Below are 19,161 nucleotides of genomic sequence, written 5' to 3' on the forward strand. Positions count from 1 at the left end.
CTCAACAGTGGCATACTGGTACTGGGGATCTGTAGCAACTTGCACCCCGCCGACGAATTGCTCCGCCGTACCTTGGCGCCAAGACTTTCAGCACAATGAATTTTGATAGCCTCACAACCACAACTTAGATTCGCAGCCCAGACGACAATTTCTACAACAACCCTTTCAAGGCGCAACACAACAGCAGCAATGGCGCCACCAACACAGAAGCCGTCAGGTACGACAATTTATCCCTCACCAATATCCTGCAGGAAGAGGTGGAACAATTGAGCCGGGCAGAGGTCGAAAGTGGAGGGATCGAGTGCGCCTCTGCATCCTGGACTTGATTGAGGAACAATTTGGTGTTGATTGTGAAGGCTTGAGGTCTCTTTACTGACGAGTTGATCAACAGGCTCAAAATCCAAGAAGCCAAGTGCGAAAGCCAACCAGGCTGCCAAAGCTACCCTCAAGGGCGTAAGTCTTCTACTGAGATGGGAGGAGGAACAAGCGCTGAATTGAATCTTAGGTGCACGCCAACAAGGCCCGCAAGATCCGCAAGTCGACTTCGTTCCACAGACCAAAGACCCTCGTCCTCTCAAGATCTCCCAAATACCCACGAAAATCCATCCCTCATGAGACCCGACTTGACCACCACAAGATCCTCATCCACCCTCTGAACACCGAGAGCGCCATGAAGAAGATCGAAGAGAACAACACCCTGGTCTTCATCGTCGACACCAAGGCCAACAAGCAGCAGATCAAGGACGCGTTGAAGAAGTTGTACGACGTGGACACTGTCAAGATCAACACCCTGATCCGACCTGATGGTACCAAGAAGGCATTCGCCAGATTAACGGCGGATGTGGATGCCTTGGACATTGCGGCCACGAAGCTGTCGATTGTGTAAAGTTGAGGGGAAAGTGTGACCAGGGTTTGGCGATGAGTTGACGGGGCGAATCTCCTGCTTTCTTTTTGCGTCCGCGGATGGAAAACATTGCTCGAGCATGACTTATCCAGTGGGAAGAAAATTTCAAAGCGGCTCGACATAGAATCAGTCGAAGCATGATCATGACTCAAAGTCAGGTGTTGCATCCGAATAATGCAGAAGAAAAAAAATCCATTTATGAGCAGAAATTCTTTTGGTCATTACGAAGGCCGCTGCGATTCATGTGCCTTTTGCCAAACGAGATATGGTGTTGTTACAAGTGCTGGGGCAATCAAGCCCGCCAGGTCCATCATCTAAAGCGTATGCCTTTCTCTATCCGTATCATGACTTCGCCAGGTTTCCGCCCTGTTCCTGCACCGCTCGATAAATACTCGTACAAAAGTTTCCAACCCTATACAAAAATCACTGCTGTGCCCGTAGCTTTTCCAGATGCTGTAACACTGCCAAATTGGAGTCCATGAACCTGTTGACACAGTTCGACATGCAAGACTCCTCCTTGCTGGCGAGTTTGCCGGAAGATATCGAGCCTGTGATACATTTCTTGAAGCACATCTCGGTCAATTCGTGAACAGCTGGGAACATCCACTATTAGCAAAAGCTCTAAATCATCCAGAAAGGATCAGCCCTACTTTTTTGAATATTCGATCGCTGGCTCTCGGTCTGAATGAAAGTCTGAAGCTGCTGCTTCTCGGCGTTGCTCAAGTGCTGGAGATCCTCCGCACTGACATTGATTTCGTCGTCCATGGTGTATAGAAGGTAATGTGGCAGAAGAGAACTGGGTTGGATGAGAAACCCTTTGCGCGTGTGAATCTGCGACCTTGGAACCCAAAGTGATTATGTCGACGTACTGTAGATGGTGAGCTTGATGTATGGCGAATAGTCAAAATTGGGAGGTTCGAGGCTGCAAGACAATTCTGTTCGCCGTGTTCGTCATTCTCGCCGCTTTTATCGTGGCAAGGCTGCGTTTATCCAGCCTTGCGTGAATGGTCTTTTTTGAGCACTCTCCCAAACGAAAAGGCGGCAGTGTGGGAGTAAGTCTTTCAAATCCTCGAGATCCAATTCCTAAGTTTATGGTAAGAGTATGAGGAAAGTACTTTGATCAGCCAAATTGTAGTACTGACTTGGAAATCGCAAAATGTATCTTCGGACGCTGCTTTTGTCGCACCCCCCCAAACGATTCCCCGCAAGAATTTCTATCGTAGCCTTGTGCAAAACACCAACCCTCAACTTTCCAAACAACATTCTTGTTACGAACACAACGTTGACATTACTACTTGAAGTATTCGTCTCAGACCTGCTCAATTCTGTTTTTTTCTAAAACCCTGACTTGTGACCGCTCTTGTCTCCTCATCACAAAATGCCTCCAATCCGCTCACGCAATTCTCGCAAACCCCCGCCCGCGGGTTTCGAGGACATCGAAGACACCCTCCTCGAGTACGCCAACAAGATGCGCGACGCACAAAACGCCTCCCACGAAGGAAAGAAGAAGCACGAGACGACCTGGCCCATCTTCCAGATATCCCACGCCCGCTCTCGGTACATCTACGACCTGTACTACGAGCGCGAGGCCATCAGCAAACAACTCTACGATTGGCTCCTCAAGAACGGCTACGCCGACGCCAACCTGATCGCCAAGTGGAAGAAGCAAGGGTACGAGAAACTTTGTTGCTTGCGGTGCGTACAGACAAAGGAGACCAACTTTCAAGGAACGTGCATCTGTCGGGTCCCCAAGGCGAGTCTACGTCGTGAAGAAGGTGAGGGCGGTGGCGGCGCCGCCGGAATACAATGTGTCAATTGTGGCTGTAGGGGTTGCGCGAGCAGTGATTGAGTACCGACGTTGACCTTGGGAAACGTCGTGACACCCCGAAACAAAGGACGGCCGCCTTCACTTGCGGTGAGAGTGCGACAAGTTCTCTGCACCGCCAAAATCAACCTTTGGTGCCAATGTTTTGGTTTATCGAGACGAAATATTCATGTATCTGGCCCCCTCAACGACGTGCCCTCACATGCAGAGGGAGAATCCAAAGTGAACGGTGCGGTGACTTTGCAAGTCGAGGTGGCCATATGGTTCAGGGGAGCAAGGTCAGCCCAAGTCGTTCCAGCATCATTTGCACTACGAGAAACACCTGGCGTCCTGGCCTTCACCAGGCCCCTCTTCTCGACGTCCAGAACCCAAACAACGATACCGTCTGCGAACTCGTCAGCAACGACACAAATCGAGGTTGCAGTGAAGCATGCCCCCAGCAAGCCCGATAAGACCACGCTGCGTATGTGTTGACTGCGCCACAAAGTTGGTAGGGAACTCCCCTCGATCACAGCATACCATGCCAAAGCCTGCTATGAATATGTCCGCCTTCCAATCAATTAAGCCTGAACAATTTTGGCAGAAATGTCATACCACCATAGTTTTGTTTGCAGACGAGGGCATTACCGGACGCAAATCATGCAGCATTCTAACGAGGCAGCACTGGGTAAGGCTCAATACGGGACTCATGATCACGCGGAAGGAAGCAGTGTGGAGAGGATGAAGATGGATTTGGGATTGCTCTGGTGCTACATGACCCTATCCACAGTATATCTGAACGAGGGACTTGTACTTGATAAGCCGGCCGGCCGGCCACCGCTATAGACAAGGCCAAAACAAATGAGATCCACCTTAAATGAATGTCCATGCCTACGTAGCTCTCTTCGGAGACTCATGCTTCTAAACCTAGGCACCACAGGCTCTTGCAACGAAGGGGCCCTTCATCAAAGCGACAAAAGGAACATGGTTCCTCGCCAGCCAAGATTGCGCAGTAGATTCAAAGAGGATTGTTAATGTTGCCTTCACCGAATATACTCCTCTCTAACCCCTAGTTGTAAGATCCAACTTCAGAACTCGTCTCAGATCATCCTCCAATTGCTGTGCACTCGGTTTAGCACGGTGGTTCGGCATTTGCTGTTGTTTCGAATATGGTGGGCTGACAGGAGCAGTGCCATATGGCGGTGCATGCTGCGGCGTGTGCCTTCGTTGAGTCGAAATTGGGGGTGTTACAGCACTATCAGAAGATAGTTCGGCGTACTCAGGCTCACTCTGAGCGCCGTAAACATTTCTCAGACTCGAAGAATTAGGTCTCTTCGGTGTTTGGATCTGCGTGGGTTGATATTGATACGGCATTTGCGGGTGGCCTGGTAGAGCGTTGGAATTGTTGTGATCTTGCTTGAACGTGAGTGATGGTCCAGATGTATGACGAACCAGGGGAGGACCCTGGGTCGGAAATGGAGATGGTTGGTATGGAGCTCTTGCGTTGAAGGGATTGCTGATGTCTTGGGCTGGCTGGGAACTGTTCTCGCCGGGTTCGCCACTCGACTTCATTAGCAGTCGCTTCAGAGCATCAGTTTTTGCCTTGCGCTCATGCTCGTTCATAGATTTGCTGGGTAAAGATGTCGACCTAGTGGACTTCAGCGCCTCAATGCGGTCCTTATAGGGCGTCGCCGAAAAGACACCGTCTTCACCTGCGGCCGATGCTCCATCTAGCTCAAAGGGAAACACGGCGTCACCTTCGCGAGGTGCTGGTGATCCAGAGGCGGGGCTTATATTGGGAACCGACACATTCCCCGAGCGTGCTCCGGGTGTATCGCCTCGAGGAGTGGCTCGCGCTTGACGAGCGGCATCGAAGAGAAAGTCACAGGGTGTCGATTCTCGCTTGCTAGGGGACTCGGCAACCTCATGCGCGGCTGGGTGAGCATCGGCGCTAGCTTCGTTGCTGAGTTGAGATGTAAGAGGTCCGGCAGCAGGCATCGACTTTGAGTAAAAGCTCGGTAAAGGCAAGGCAGAGGCGGCTGGAGATTGTTGAAAGGTGGATCCTGCATAGGCGGCAGGCTTCATGGGAGTGCCTTTCACCTTGTCCGGTTTTCCTGCATGAGCAGCGGTGTTATATACTGATGAGTTCTTCCTTGGATGGCCTTTGCCATTGTTCTTCACCGCATTACCGGCAGCCGGTGACTTGTTGCGCTGATGTTCTGTTGGCGCACCAACGTCTGACACAAAGCCGTCGTGCGGATTGCTCTGACGAGTTTTCTTCCCCGCAGATCGGCGGTTGCCTTTAGAATGGGTCTGATGAGGTGTTCCGATCGTAGACATTGTAAAAGTGTGTATGGGCAGGCTTGATGAATCGGCAGCCTGTAGACCTTGAAGACAGATATGGAAATTGCAGAACGCTCAGATAGCTGTACCAACGCACAAAGAAAATAGGAGTTTGACCAACAATTTTCGGGGTCAACTGATGTCTATCTTGTACGTTTGCGATGAGGAAGAGCGTAGCGGCTTGGATACTGTCGTCGTATTTGTGTAGAGGATTTGGCAATGGTAGAAATGGTAGGGCTCATTGTCTTGAGATGGAAAATGTACTGAGATGAGGTTTCCAAGACTACCTGAGCGCAAAAAACGAGCGGTTGTCTGATAGGAATGCGATATGATATAGAAGAAGGCGAGTAAATAGATTGAGAAGATGGATTATGGCTAGTGAGGGTGATGAAAGAAGGCCGAGCAAGATGGTGATCTGTGAGTGAAGTGACGCAGGCAACGGGAGTGACCAAGGCGCAGCTTACATACAATGAATGGGCGGAGGCATTTTATTATTGGCGGAGGGAATTCTAGAGTCACTCCTCGCCCACGCCACCGCCGTCTTGTGCCTTGTACAGAGTCCATTTGAGGTACTTGCACAAGCGCAGCCTTGTCACTATCAAATCACTTTCTATTACTCGAGTGTGTAAGACAGTTGCCCTTGCACTCGACCCGCATTCACATCGACCACGACAAGACTCCATCTACGCTGTGACCAAGGCTACCACTGCCGCCGACATCTCCCCGCATTCCACTTTCAAAGGGCTACAGCAACCCCTTCGGAAAGACTACACGATGGCTGACGTCGACATGCCTGATGCTGCTAACAACGCCGCTGAAGAATCCAAGGGAAAGGCACTGGCCAAAGGATCCAAATCAGCAGCAGCAGACGCGGATAGTAAGAAGAGGTTTGAAGTCAAGAAGGTTAGGCTGCGAAGACTATACGAACGCTCTTGCGGATTATACTGACGAGTAACAGTGGAACGCCGTTGCCCTTTGGGCATGGGACATTGTTGTCGATAACTGCGCCATCTGCAGAAATCACATCATGGATCTTTGCATCGAGTGTCAAGCAAATCAGGGTGCTGCTACAACGGAGGAATGCACTGTTGCTTGGGGAATCTGCAACGTGAGAAACTACATGAACATGTTTGAACTTAGCTGACTATGACTCTAGCATGCCTTCCACTTCCATTGCATTTCACGTTGGCTAAAGACGCGACAAGTCTGCCCCTTGGACAACAGAGACTGGGAATTCCAGAAATACGGCCGTTAAAAGGAGGAGATTTGAACAAGATCCGAGCCTCTGATTCGAGCACAGCTCGCAGAGATCCGATCAAGACCCCAATAATGATTCATATCTCAACTCGGCGAGGCTCAGCTGCGGCGGGAGAGCCAAAGAAGCATGGCAGTGGAAACCAGGAACGGCCTTGAGATATGCCTCCCATAGCTTTGTCGGCGAGGTGCAAGCTCTCATGCAAGCGAATACCAATGGATCGTGTCATTGATTCATGGTAGCTGTCAATACAGAGGGCACTTTGGAGTTTGTGGCAGATAGCGCATCGAGCCACATACCAATGTAATCGGTTCTTAGGTAGAACTGAAATGAGCAATGAGACCTGACCACTGAACATATCATCACTTTCCTGACACAACGATCCCACCAGGTGGTAGTCTTGCTTTGGACCCGATCCATGGCTGAGGGTGCTGATTATAGACCGGCCAAGGCGGGACAACCAGGAATATCGCAAAGAGCGTGCCTATAAGACTAATCCACATTGTCAAATAGATGTCTTGCTGTATGTAGCCGACCAGAAGAGCAATAGTCTGATGATCTGTCGTCAGTGATGCACTCAGCTGGAAAGGGAGGAGAATGATGAGGGTATCACTGGGGTGGACATACAGATGAAATGGTCAGAATGACCGTGGAGATGCTCTCAGCAAGTCGTTGACCATGGAAGTCCTGTATATGTCGTTAGTGAATGCAATGGATACTGGCAGATCTGTCGATCTGACGTGACCAACGGGGAGAGAGGCGTACGATTTGACCTTCGAAGAGATGTTGCAGCTGGTTGATGATGGCATCCATGGTTCGAGGTAAGGGGATTGTTTCGTTGGGTCGAATACTAGGCTTCTTGTCTTAAGCAGGTCAACTGCGTTGAACTTGCAATACGCCAGTGTCGTCTGGCGTAGATGAGAATGTTGCTGGGCAATGTTGAGATGAGAGGGACGAAGGCCAGTTGGCATTGGAGACGAAACAAATTACGTAATCATCGCTACGAGGCTTTACGAGTACGAGCGTCCGCACTAGATGTAGCCTTGTTCAAGTATCTTGAGGGAACGTGAAGACCATAGAATTAATCGTCGTGGCCAAACCACTACTGTGCCACATGAACACTCACTACAGTCACATGAAGGATACCTGAAGTTTATGATAATCGCCATACTTGAGAGAATTGTTGTGATAATTCAGTTTGCTCCATACAGACATATCCCGAAGTCCGAGAAGGCCCTGACATGCGTAATAACCTCGAATGTACGGAGTAACCTGACTCATAGTTAACTCATACTCGCAGGCTAGGATATTGTTACCAGTTTTGTTAGGCTGGAGCCAGCCTCTACGAAATGGCCAACAGCAAGCTGAACTCGAATCATGTGCTTGTGATCCTGTCAAACTGGACACCACTACGGGACTTGTCCTAGGAGCCTAACTTAGGTAGGAGTTGGCCCAAAGGATGCAATAAAGACTGCACCTAACAAGAATTTCCAGGCATCTGAATGGCGGGGAGAATGGGTGTGTGCACACTACTGGACGGAGTATTTCCTTCGTACCGAGGGTGTGAGGACGAGTCTGCCCCCCCCAAATGGCCCTCAAAAAGTCTCAGTCTGGACCTCTTAGCCGTGACGTTATTAGCTAAAACCAGACTCAACCAACTTGATTTTGTTACGCGACTCGGCAATCAAAAAGCGTTTTTCCTTTTCCTTTCGCCTCCACCACTGATATTTTATAACCACCTTTTTGTGAGGTATTTTGGCAGTCCACGACTACTATATATCCTGTCTTCATCTTCTCCTCATCTTCTTACTGAGGACCTTTTCTCTGCCAAAGACAAATCTTCGAAAATACTTATTCGGGCTACTTCTCTTCTTCCCATAATCTGCAATCCTCAACACAGTGGTGTCGCTACACCCGACAATTTCCAACTCTGCAATTACTCGGCACAACACCCAACCCTTTCACGCTTCGCAAGCATAGGGAGGCTGCCACAGTCCTTCCTATCTCTGCAACACTACTTTCCCACCCTGGCGCTCGATCGCGATTTTCATTTCAACGCCTTCAAGTTGGCGGGCGTCACGATTGCCACCATTTCCCTCATCCGCCCATTGCTAGGCACGGGCATCGCATACATGTTCTTCTGCGGAACCACCACTCGACCACCATAACTGGCCCTTCGGTGCCACGGCTTTATCCGGCCAAAAAGAGGCCGGCCAGATTTTCACACTTGATTCAATAGACTAGAAAGAGACGGAATCGAACCAGAATTAGATTTTTTTGGTATTAGCGGCCAAGGCGCTGCTGTTTCTTCTAGATCTGGCTTGGAAAGAGGAATAGAGCACTGCACATAGTGCGTTTGAGAACGCAAAGAACATCCAAACCCGGTTGACTCAGACAAAATGTCGTCTTCCGGATCGATTCACGACCAGGAGCGGATGGATAGCCGCTACAGCACACCTGCCCCGGAGCTGGATGACCATCGACGCCACAGAGGCTTGCCTCCATCACAAAGCCCCATGGCTGTCCCTTTTGTGGAATTACAACTTTCGAGTCCACAGCCTGGTACTCTGGACCAACACAACCTAAGTGAGGTCGATTCGGCGTTGCTCAATACGCTCGGACATGACAGGAACACAATCGCTCGTGATTTTGAGCATGCTATCGTCGACGACGATAAAAGTGATGTCGACGTTCAACCCCCGCAAAGACGAAACTCGAATCGTGCTCGCCAGATGACCAACAGAGACGGGCGTCCACGCATGGTTGTCCCGAAACATGACCGTTCCCGGGATAGCTCCTCCTCTCGATCAACATCACCAGCAAACTCCATCGAGGCTTTTGCCGAACCGCGTCGTCGTCAGCGCGCCAATACGGCCGAGAGTGTGTCGTCATCGCTTATAGACAACATTCGGCACCGGGCTGCTTCCATTGGCACCAACACCAGACGGCCGACCCTCAGCACCATCAGCGTTCCCGGTGGCCTAACTCAGAGAACTGATCGCGATTTCAATGATGAGGTCACCTTCCCAACCGACGAGGAACCTGGGAAAACTTACAAGATCGACTTCGAGGAATTGGAAGAATTTGTGGCTCTCTGCGCACAGGGGAAGTACCAGGACGAATATCAACCTGAGGTCGCAGGAGACGGCCGTGTGTTTGAGGACCTCCGAAAGCATGGAGGATCTGGAGAGGTGCCAAATGCTGTTCTGAACGGCGACAATTTCTACGACAAAGCGCTTGTACACCACGGCACCAACCACAGCTCGTCCTCGGACGAGGGATTCGACCTGAAGAAGCCCAGCCAAGTGCAGGCATCCGACCGATTTTTCCTTTTCACCTCCGAGTTGACTCATGGCAAGAGTGCCGATAAATTAGGCGACCTTGTCTCTGATGGCACCACCTTTAGAGACCTTTTTGACGTTGGTCCAGATGGTGGTGTCTGGTGGCTCGATGTACAAAATCCTACCAAATCCGAACTCGAGGCGCTCGCGAAAGCATTCAAAATTCATCGCTTGACGCGGGAAGACATTGAAACTCAAGAAGCTCGCGAGAAAGTCGAATTGTTCTCGCAGTACTATTTTGTGTGTTTTCGCTCGTTTATCATGGACCGCAATCACGAAGACTTCTTGGATCCTATTCACATCTACATTGTGGTCTGCGGGGACGGTGTGCTGAGCTTCTCGTATCAGCCAAATCCGCATGCACGGAATGTCCGCAAGCGTATCGCTAAGCTCGGTGACTTCCTGAGCCTGGGACCTGATTACATTTGCTATGCGATGATCGATGACATCGTGGACACCTTTGCTCCGATCATCCGCGAAGCAGAGCACGAATCCGAGAATATCGAAGACCAAGTGTTCATCGCTCGCGAGGACGATTTTCTCGCCCTACTCCGGCAGATTGGCGAGTGCCGCAAGCGTGTGCTCAACATGATGCGTCTATTGGGCGGCAAGGCCGATGTTATCAAGGGCTTCGCCAAGCGATGCAATGAGCAGTACGAAATTACTCCACGAGGCGACATTGGATTGTATCTGGGCGATATTCAGGATCACGTTGTCACAATGATGTCCAACCTGGGTCACGTGGAGAAGATGTTGTCTCGATCTCATGCCAACTACCTGGCGCAACTGAATGTAGACAACATCGTCAAAGGCAACAAAACGAACAAAACCTTGGCGCGGATTACAGTCGTCGGCACAATTCTCGTGCCGCTGAATCTGGTGACGGGTTTGTTTGGCATGAACGTCCATGTGCCGGGCGAGGGTGTGGGAGGACTGCATTGGTTCTTTGGCATCCTCGGGGGGATTCTCGCTTTCGTCTGTTTGTGTTTGCTGGTTGCCAGACGACTGAGAGCAATTTGATGAAGAGTATTGAAGGGCAATCTTGGGTTCCCGGATCTCCTGTGATTTTCTTTGTTTTGGTTTCTGTAGGTTCAGATGGACAGTCGTGAAGGGTTTTCTCGATTTGAGGTGGCAATTGACAGAAAAGTTAGAATCGTTGCACTTTGATATTCTCTTTTGTGGTATAGACACAAGTCTCAAGTCCGGTAGACATAGATGTCTGCTTAGCAGTTGATATACCAATACCAGTACTTACAACATGTCCCTAATGTCCCTCTGACCTACAATGTACTACAGGTATCTCCGATGATGGGTAGATACTTTTGCTCCTACGAAGTACCCATAGATCAGTATGCGTACGATAAACTTGGCTTGAGCCCCTGCCAAGATGATGACCCCATCTGACTTCATGCCAGTTTTTTTGGAGAGTCAACAACGACTCCATATCAGCATGCGACCACCGTGACCTTTAATTCCTTCAGCGACTTGTCTCTCGTCTTCCTTTCCGCCTACTTGCCTCTCCACGAGCAGCATGATACTTCATAGGCGCAATGGACGGTGATCCGGCGGTCGAGCCTGAGGTGGACTCCTTCAGTCTATTTCTCCCGCTCCCTTATCGAGTCGCGTTCATTGCTGTTCTCGGGATTTGGGCATGGGGCCTGAACCTTCACTACCTTCACCTTGTCAGGATTGTACGTTCACCGCGCCCGGTTCTTGCCTCCACTGACTCTATAGGATGTACCTGCGCTCATACGATACCCTGCCCGTTCAGGTCAACAGTCGTCCAGCCATCACCATGCAACCTATCAACTAGCAACGCTCCTGACTCTTCCTCTTGTCGGATCGCTTCTCTTGTTTTGGCTTATCACAAGAGGTGACAGGCATGCTGCGCTATCGTGGCAGATCCTCCCTCAGTCGTACCTCTTGTTCCTCATGTTATGCTTCCTCCTGCCGATCAAGCGCATGTCACGATCGGGTCGTCTACACTTCCTCTCGACGCTGAAAAGAATAAGCTTGGGTGGCTTGGCGGAAGTTCAAGATGGGAAATTTGGGGATATCCTACTGGCTGATGTTCTCACAAGTTATGCCAAGGTGTTGGGAGATCTGTTTGTTTCGACTTGCATGCTCTTCTCTCGAAAGACGACGAGTACGGCCAAGCCTGACCGGGGATGTGGCGGAGCATATCTTGTGCCCCTGATCATCAGTATTCCCAGCATGATACGTCTCCGACAGTGCCTGATTGAATATCTTCGTGTTCGCCGGAACCGCACGTCGATGTCTGGATGGGGTGGACAACATTTGGCCAATGCACTCAAATATGCTTCTGCTTTTCCAGTCATTGTGCTGAGTGCTTTGCAACGAGGTTACGATCCCACGACGTTTCACATGACCGAAGCTGGGTTGTTTAGGCTATGGTATGGGCTCTTTGCATGGGTATCAGACAACGATGCTGACATGCATGTACAGGTTACTTTTCGTTTTTGTCAACTCATTCTATTCGTTCTATTGGGACGTGGCCAAAGACTGGGATCTGTCACTGTTCTCGTCGAGCCGGGAGAGGAACGATCCCGAGCATCCCTATGGCCTACGAAGGTATCGGTATTTTCACGCCAGGGAAATGTATTATACGGCCATTGTGATAGATCTTCTACTGCGTTGTACATGGAGCTTCAAGCTCTCCCCGCACTTAGACCACTTCAACGATCTCGAGGGTGGGATTTTCCTCATGGAGATTTTGGAAGTACTGCGGCGTTGGATGTGGATATTTCTCCGGGTCGAGACAGAATGGGGTGAGTTCTTTGTGCGATTTGGTTCAAGACCTCTCTGCTGACCTTTACAGTGCGCAATAATCGTGGACCTGCTCCAGATGATATATTATTGGGAGAATACGGTGGAAAGCTAGACGAGGATTAAACCGGCGTTGTTTTGTCATTAGTACAGGATAAGATGTAGCTGAAGTTGTGAAGAAGTTATCAAGTGATATTGCCATGAGTTGAGAGGAGTACATGGTCCTACGTACCGTACTTCGTAATCGTACTCGTACCCGTATCTATCTGCGACTCACTCTTCAAGGCAGTTGTCGTGGTATTACGGAGTATATTCGCTGTATTATGATTAATTGTGATCTCATGAGTACCCAAGAGAGAGATGCCTTTTGGCTACAAAGTACAGTGTTGAACCGGGTTCCGCTCCGGTCCCTTGTCCTCTAATGCAGGTACGGAGCGCAGTCTGAGACGCGTCTTCCATGGTGGAGAAAAAGTTGAAACTCAAGCACATGCATCTCAGCCTGAGCTTCTCCCCCACCGCCACTTTGGGAATTTATCATTGCCAAACTGTCCACACATATTTTTGACCTTCCGCCAAATTCATTGAGCTGGAGTGAATCGGGTGTTGCACAATTCCCATCATCCAGAATCATGGCAAAGACACATTCGGAGTCCTCGGAGGACTTTGAATTCATTGAAACTCCAGCTGCACCTACGCCCGAGCCTCCAACCGAGAACTGCGGTGTCCGCACCACTGCTGTATGTTGAGACCTCACGCTGTGCCTCCCTGTGTAATTACTCACACACTTTGCAGTACCCAGCGATCAAGAATGCTCCTCTACCAGCCGATGCAGCTGGCAGCGAATCCTTCAACAACTATGTCCTCATCGGCCTCCTTATTGGTGTGCCTGCTTACCTGGCCCGGCAACTTCGTGGAGGATTCTACACCACCATTTTCCTAGCTATTATCACCTCAGCCCCCATCTTGATGTCCTTTTGGACTGTGGCGTCGTCTATCTCTCCTAGGAAGAACGAGAAAGTACGATTGCCCGGCCGACCGGTCGAGCACTACCTGCACTTTCGTGAAGAAGAGGACAGAGCCAAGTACCACGGCAAAAATCGAATCCCCATGGAAACATTCCATGAGATGTACTTTGATGGAAAGGTGGACTTCAAAGGAGATTGCCTGGAGATGTTGGAGTACCGACACGACTGGGCCAATTGGAGATTTACTCTCAGCCTCTTCAAATACTTCTTCACTGGTATGATCCCTGAAGTCATCATGCATACCAGATCTCAGGACGAGGAGCAAGTACGCGACCACTACGACCGTGGTGACGATTTCTACGGCTGGTTCCTGGGTCCGCGCATGATTTACACTTCCGGCATCATTTCTGAAATCGACCGGGAGGAAAGCCTCGAAGAACTCCAGGACAACAAGCTCGCCATTGTTTGTCAGAAGGTCGGCGTGCAGCCCGGTGAGAAGCTCCTCGACATCGGCTGTGGCTGGGGAACGTTGGCCAAATACGCCAGTGTCAATTACGGTGCTCACGTTACTGGGGTCACTCTCGGTCGGAACCAAACCGCCTGGGGGAATAACGGTCTTCGCAAGGCGGGAATTCCAGAGGCTCAAAGCAACATTCTCTGCATGGACTACCGTGATATTCCCGTGCCCGAAGGTGGCTACAAACGCATCACTTGTTTGGAAATGGCAGAGCATGTTGGAGTTCGACATCTCTCCAGCTTCCTGACACAGGTGAACAACATGCTTGATGATGATGGCGTCTTCTTCTTCCAATATGCCGGCCTCAGAAAAGCGTGGCAATACGAGGACTTGGTTTGGGGCTTGTTCATGAACAAACACATCTTTCCCGGTGCCGATGCCTCGACGCCGCTGGGGTTTGTGGTTGACAAGCTGGAAGGCGCCGGGTTTGAGGTCAAAGCAATTGACACCATCGGCGTGCACTATTCGGCGACTCTGTGGCGATGGTACCGCAACTGGATCGGCAACCAGGACAAGGTCAAGGCGAAATATGGAGAACGGTGGTATCGCATCTGGGAGTACTTTCTTGCTTATTCCACCATCATCTCTCGTCAAGGTAGTGCCACTTGTTTCCAGATGACCCTGGTCAAGAACTTGAACAGCACCCACCGCATTGAAGGGGTCCCAAGCCAATTTGCGCTCGAGGGAGCTCTGAAGGCTGGACGGGCACAACTTAAGCTGGTCAAGGACGGCATGAATGGGAGTGTCCCTGTCAAGGTTGAGAATTGAGGTCGACCAAAGTTGAGAGGATTCCGGTGCAGTTCACTTGAGGTGCCAGCGCGTCGAATGGGCACAACCTTGGAATGTTAATAATCACTTGATGAAGAGAGAAAAGCCACGCGTGACGGCAATGGACGGCAAAGATACAGATAGAAGTCGAGCGAGCAAGTAGGAACATGTTGAAAATGGATGGCCCGCGCAAGTTGCGGCAGCAAGCCATAAGACTACAACAGGTGACGGAACATTATGCAGGAATGTGACACCTGAGTCCCTCGTCACGGTGCCGCTTGAGCCGCCTGTAGGTTTCCAAATATCTGTATATGCAGCTTGCGATCTTCTCCCGTTGCAATAACTGACGGTGAACGTAAGATCTGTGGTGTGAGGCGCAATCAGAAGGGAGTGTCGGGTGTTGGTAAGCGATACAAGGCAAGGCAAGTCGAGACGTAAGACCTCATCGATATGATGAAGCATTGGATCGATCATCAGAGACGACGAACAATGACCATCCAACTGATCGGCATGATCCAGGATTCTGGATGCTGGCATTGATTGTAGATTCGGAGGAGGACGATGACCACGACCGCGAATTCGACTGTTAGTACTCCTTACCTTTGATGCATGGAAATATGCTCGTTCTAACATATTGTACCTAGCTGTACACATGTATGTACAGGGTATGTAGCCTGCATCTGCTATAGTCCTTCTCCTGGTCTCGTACTCGTACCCGGACTCGTTCTCACACTATTTTATTACAGTACAACCTTGTCCCTTCCTTCTTTGTAGTACATGCTCCGTGTTCCGCATGAGTCTTGGCACAGTCGTTGAACTACAGCCAATGGGAGGAGCCAAATACACAACGTGCCACGCTAACTTCCGCCTCCGCCTTCCAGATTGGGGCGGGGCGTCTCTATCAATTTCATTAATGGCTGAATGTCTCTCCTGATACGTTCGCATGTGCCTTTCGATTCGAGCCAGTGCCTCTTTTTCCTGCCTCGCCCCAAGTGGATCTGGAATCTCGAGTTTTTTTCCCTTTCTCTCACGCCAGTCCCGAATGCGATGTACAACAGTACAACGGGATGGCCCAAGCATCACTCGGTTAAGGATTGTCTGATCCATCACGAAGGGGTTACACTCTCTACAATAGGCGCACGACAAGCATGACCCTAGGAATGCTTGCAGATTTGGCGTCTGGGCGTTTGGAACTCGGGTCGAAGTCATCACTCTACTGTGGGAACATCTCTCCCAGGGTCTCGCTTTCGACTCCATCTTACGCTCCCTCTTCGATCTCGATGGGTCTTTCTGGATCTTGCTTTTTCTGGCTTACTGATCCGATAGACTCTCATTATCATGGGCTGCCCGTTGGGAGTAGCGGGTCGATCGACTCGGAGTACTGCAGGCGAGCTGCACGATGGCAGATCCCTCGATACCATCCGTGACCTCGCCGGGGCTTGCTGCCATCCTCGTGTCGTAGCGAATGATGAAATCACTGATCAACTCATCGCTACAGGATTGGCACGTAGAGCCAAGACCGTCAGGTTCGAGGCACGTTCTGAGCTTGTTTTGTCTGGTTTGTCCTCGGCGTTCAAGCCTCAAAAAGTTCGCCCTTCCGTATGGAGCATCTACATCAGTCGAAGTAACACCACTTTCTTGGCTACATGGGTGGAAAGGCTTCTCGAACACCCCAAAACACGGCTGTACTAGCACGAAGGTACAATACAGTTTTAGCCCCGTCAAGCGATCCATCCATCAAACTCTTTGCTGAGAACTAGGCCTGTCCGATCCCTGTGCGTTCTGTGCCATTTGACACCACCATTTTTGTCGACCCCCTTGAGCTGATCCGAGGACTTGGCCTTTTCTACCATGATTGCTGATCCGAGGACTTGGCCTTTTCTATGTACCATGATTCCAGGTCCACTGGTCCCTCGCTCGTGGCTTTTTTTTCTTTCTGGCTCGGGCGTGGCCATGTACGGCCCTTCGATTGGCCTTGATCGAGGGCAACTTCCTTCTACAACGTGGCTATCGGACTACTGTGGATGCTGTTGCCGCCAAGAAGTTCGCCTTGCTGCAGTCGAGTCCACTGCAAAAATCCTTGTCGAAGTGTCTCGACGAGTATATGAGCACACGGCCTGCCGCTGTGGACAAGCTGCCCGTCTCTCTTCGTTCCAATTCTTCATTGAACCAAGCCTCTTATACCAAGCCTTGGGTTTGCTTGGGTATCTTGGCCTCTTCGTCCATTCCAGAGAATTGTGACAGTACTCCCCACTCGGGTAGAAGATCCACTGCTCGCGATGGCCACCAAAACCTCGGGCGGCAACGCCGCCTTCCACAACTTCCACAACGATTTCGCTCACATCCAAGACCCCAACGAGCGACGACGGCTCGCCCTTGCCGAGATCGACAAGGCGCCTTTCGGCTGGTACCATATTCGTGCCATTGTGGTCGCCGGTATTGGTTTCTTCACCGATGCCTACGACATCTTCGCCATCAACCTAGTCAGCGCCATGTTGGGTGTTGTTTACTGGCAAAATGCGCCCAACCCGAAGAACGCCGGCAAGATTCCCTCCAACTCGGATACCGCCATCAAGGTGGCCACGTCGGGCGGCACCGTGATCGGTCAGGTCGGTTTCGGCTGGCTCGCCGATATCGTGGGCAGAAAGAGAATGTATGGTCTTGAGTTGATCGTCATCATCTTTGCGACGTTGGCGCAGGCTCTGTCTTCCGATTCTCCTGGCATCTCCGTCGTGGGTGTCCTCATCTTCTGGCGTGTGATCATGGGTATCGGTATCGGTGGTGATTACCCTCTATCTTCCATCATCACGTCTGAGTAGGTTTTCCCCCCTCCCTCGAAAAGTGTAGCCAATGTTCTCTGGGGCTGACCCTCGACTCTCCAGATTCGCTACCACCAAGTGGCGTGGTGCCATGATGGGTGCCGTCTTCGCCATGCAGGGTATCGGTCAATTCGCCGCCGCCATCATCGCCTTGATCGTCACCTCTGGTTTCAAGGAGTCCCTCAAGACTGCAAAGACGGTCGGCGAGTGTGACGGCGTCTGCCAGCTTGCCGTTGACAAGATGTGGCGTGTCATCATCGGATTTGGTGCTGTCCCTGGTTGCGTTGCCTTGTATTTCCGTCTCACCATCCCGGAGACTCCTCGTTACACCTTCGACGTCGCTCGTGACTCGGAGAAGGCCGTCGAAGACGTCAAGGCATACAAGAGTGGCAAGGCTGAAGGTCACCCTGACGAAGTCAGCCGTGCCGCTGTCCTCCAGGATTCCCGCGCTCGTCTCGCGGCCCCCAAGGTTCGTGGTTCCCTCCTTTCTCTCTCTCTTTTCGTGGCCGACGTGCGGTATTGACTTGTCCGTGTGACAGGCCTCGTGGTCCGATTTCTGGAGACACTACTCCCAGTGGAAGCACGGAAAGGTCCTGCTTGGAACCGCCGGATCATGGTTCTTCCTCGACGTCGCCTTTTACGGTCTCGGTCTCAACAACTCCATCATCCTGTCGGCCATTGGCTACGCCAAGGGCAACGACGTGTACGAGATCTTTTACAACACCGCCGTTGGTAACCTGATCATCGTCTGCGCCGGTGCCATCCCCGGGTACTGGGTCACCGTGGCGACCGTCGACACCCTCGGCCGCAAGCCCATCCAGTTCATGGGTTTCCTCGTCCTCACCATCGTCTTCGTCATCATCGGTTTTGCCTACCACAAGCTGGGCGAGGGTGGCCTGCTGGCTCTCTACGTCATCGCCCAGTTCTTCTTCAACTTCGGGCCCAACGCGACGACCTTCATCGTGCCCGGCGAGTGCTTCCCGACCCGGTACAGGTCCACCTCGCATGGCCTCTCGGCCGCGTCCGGCAAGGTCGGCGCCATCATCGCCCAGTGCGTGTTCGGCCCCCTCAAGACCAAGGGCCACCCGACCAAGGACAACCCGACCCCCTGGGTCAACCACATCATGGAGATCTTCGCCCTCTTCATGCTCTGCGGCGTCTTCACCACCCTCCTGATCCCCGAGACCAAGCGCAAGACCCTCGAGGAGCTCGCCGGCGAGGTCCCGGGCACGCCCAACTACGACCCCGAATCCGCCGGCCACCGAAAGGACTCGTACGTCCCCCCGTCGGCCAACGCTCTCACCGAGGACGACACCACCACTCACACTCCCGAGAAGACTGTCTAAAACTACTTTTTTATCTGATTGGAAATAGAGATTTCTGAATTGCCTTGCCAATGTCAAGTTGAGAGAGATATATCTATACTTGCAATGGTCATTTCGATGCCTGTATCCTGAGCTGGCCCCTTTGCCCCGTCCAGAGTTTGATTAGTGCCTCAAGGGTATTTGAGTTCGGATCAGAATATGTACAAGGGGATAGTTCTTGCATTGTAAGAGTGTGATACTATTCCAGGTGTTAAAGAGGCGATGAATTTTTTAATACTACAACATCATTACGGATGTAATCAAAAACTTGAACAATAAAGTTGGTATACAGTA

The 19,161-nt window shown here is 51.1% G+C and overlaps 10 protein-coding genes across 11 annotated transcripts; 7 read left to right on the forward strand and 3 right to left on the reverse strand.

Annotated features, from left to right (window-relative positions):
• The first annotated feature begins 143 nt into the window (after nt 1-143).
• PV06_09661 (uncharacterized protein) lies at nt 144-1,189 on the forward strand. Its single transcript, XM_016411120.1, has 3 exons — nt 144-217; nt 392-453; nt 506-1,189. Exons 1-3 carry the CDS (start codon nt 190-192, stop codon nt 884-886), a joined length of 471 nt encoding a protein of 156 aa, XP_016258927.1. The 5' UTR covers nt 144-189; the 3' UTR covers nt 887-1,189.
• On the reverse strand, nt 1,107-1,798 carry PV06_09662 (uncharacterized protein). The gene is made up of 2 exons (XM_016411121.1): nt 1,555-1,798; nt 1,107-1,497 (listed from the first exon to the last, which is right to left on the reverse strand). The coding sequence occupies exons 1-2, from the start codon at nt 1,667-1,669 to the stop codon at nt 1,328-1,330; spliced, it is 285 nt and encodes a 94-aa protein (XP_016258928.1). The 5' UTR covers nt 1,670-1,798; the 3' UTR covers nt 1,107-1,327.
• Nucleotides 1,799-2,165: 367 nt separating this feature from the next.
• Nucleotides 2,166-3,590, forward strand: PV06_09663 (uncharacterized protein). Its single transcript, XM_016411122.1, has one exon. It carries the CDS (start codon nt 2,283-2,285, stop codon nt 2,751-2,753), a length of 471 nt encoding a protein of 156 aa, XP_016258929.1. The 5' UTR covers nt 2,166-2,282; the 3' UTR covers nt 2,754-3,590.
• On the reverse strand, nt 3,446-5,479 carry PV06_09664 (uncharacterized protein). The gene has a single exon (XM_016411123.1). The coding sequence runs from the start codon at nt 5,046-5,048 to the stop codon at nt 3,771-3,773; it is 1,278 nt and encodes a 425-aa protein (XP_016258930.1). The 5' UTR covers nt 5,049-5,479; the 3' UTR covers nt 3,446-3,770.
• Nucleotides 5,480-5,580: 101 nt separating this feature from the next.
• On the forward strand, nt 5,581-7,452 carry PV06_09665 (RING-box protein 1A). Its single transcript, XM_016411124.1, has 3 exons — nt 5,581-5,954; nt 6,010-6,159; nt 6,208-7,452. The coding sequence occupies exons 1-3, from the start codon at nt 5,826-5,828 to the stop codon at nt 6,304-6,306; spliced, it is 378 nt and encodes a 125-aa protein (XP_016258931.1). The 5' UTR covers nt 5,581-5,825; the 3' UTR covers nt 6,307-7,452.
• Nucleotides 6,161-7,426, reverse strand: PV06_09666 (uncharacterized protein). The gene is made up of 3 exons (XM_016411125.1): nt 7,072-7,426; nt 6,934-6,993; nt 6,161-6,857 (listed from the first exon to the last, which is right to left on the reverse strand). The coding sequence occupies exons 1-3, from the start codon at nt 7,117-7,119 to the stop codon at nt 6,669-6,671; spliced, it is 297 nt and encodes a 98-aa protein (XP_016258932.1). The 5' UTR covers nt 7,120-7,426; the 3' UTR covers nt 6,161-6,668.
• A 532-nt stretch (nt 7,453-7,984) lies between the features above and the next one.
• On the forward strand, nt 7,985-10,908 carry PV06_09667 (uncharacterized protein). The gene has a single exon (XM_016411126.1). It carries the CDS (start codon nt 8,706-8,708, stop codon nt 10,665-10,667), a length of 1,962 nt encoding a protein of 653 aa, XP_016258933.1. The 5' UTR covers nt 7,985-8,705; the 3' UTR covers nt 10,668-10,908.
• Nucleotides 10,909-11,033: 125 nt separating this feature from the next.
• On the forward strand, nt 11,034-12,634 carry PV06_09668. Of its 2 annotated transcripts, XM_016411127.1 has the most exons (4): nt 11,034-11,338; nt 11,382-12,061; nt 12,114-12,436; nt 12,487-12,634. In XM_016411127.1, the coding sequence occupies exons 1-4, from the start codon at nt 11,198-11,200 to the stop codon at nt 12,558-12,560; spliced, it is 1,218 nt and encodes a 405-aa protein (XP_016258934.1). In that variant the 5' UTR covers nt 11,034-11,197; the 3' UTR covers nt 12,561-12,634. The 2 variants fall into 2 exon arrangements, with proteins under 2 accessions (XP_016258934.1, XP_016258935.1); XM_016411128.1 differs by having other exon boundaries at nt 11,382-12,436.
• A 375-nt stretch (nt 12,635-13,009) lies between these two features.
• On the forward strand, nt 13,010-14,870 carry PV06_09669 (uncharacterized protein). Its single transcript, XM_016411129.1, has 2 exons — nt 13,010-13,171; nt 13,227-14,870. The coding sequence occupies exons 1-2, from the start codon at nt 13,064-13,066 to the stop codon at nt 14,682-14,684; spliced, it is 1,566 nt and encodes a 521-aa protein (XP_016258936.1). The 5' UTR covers nt 13,010-13,063; the 3' UTR covers nt 14,685-14,870.
• Nucleotides 14,871-16,642: 1,772 nt separating this feature from the next.
• Nucleotides 16,643-19,147, forward strand: PV06_09670 (phosphate:H+ symporter). The gene is made up of 3 exons (XM_016411130.1): nt 16,643-17,499; nt 17,567-17,972; nt 18,043-19,147. The coding sequence occupies exons 1-3, from the start codon at nt 16,964-16,966 to the stop codon at nt 18,847-18,849; spliced, it is 1,749 nt and encodes a 582-aa protein (XP_016258937.1). The 5' UTR covers nt 16,643-16,963; the 3' UTR covers nt 18,850-19,147.
• The last annotated feature ends 14 nt before the right edge of the window (nt 19,148-19,161 follow it).

This window comes from Exophiala oligosperma (genome assembly GCF_000835515.1).
Source record: "Exophiala oligosperma strain CBS 72588 unplaced genomic scaffold supercont1.10, whole genome shotgun sequence".
Lineage (NCBI taxonomy): Eukaryota > Fungi > Ascomycota > Eurotiomycetes > Chaetothyriales > Herpotrichiellaceae > Exophiala > Exophiala oligosperma.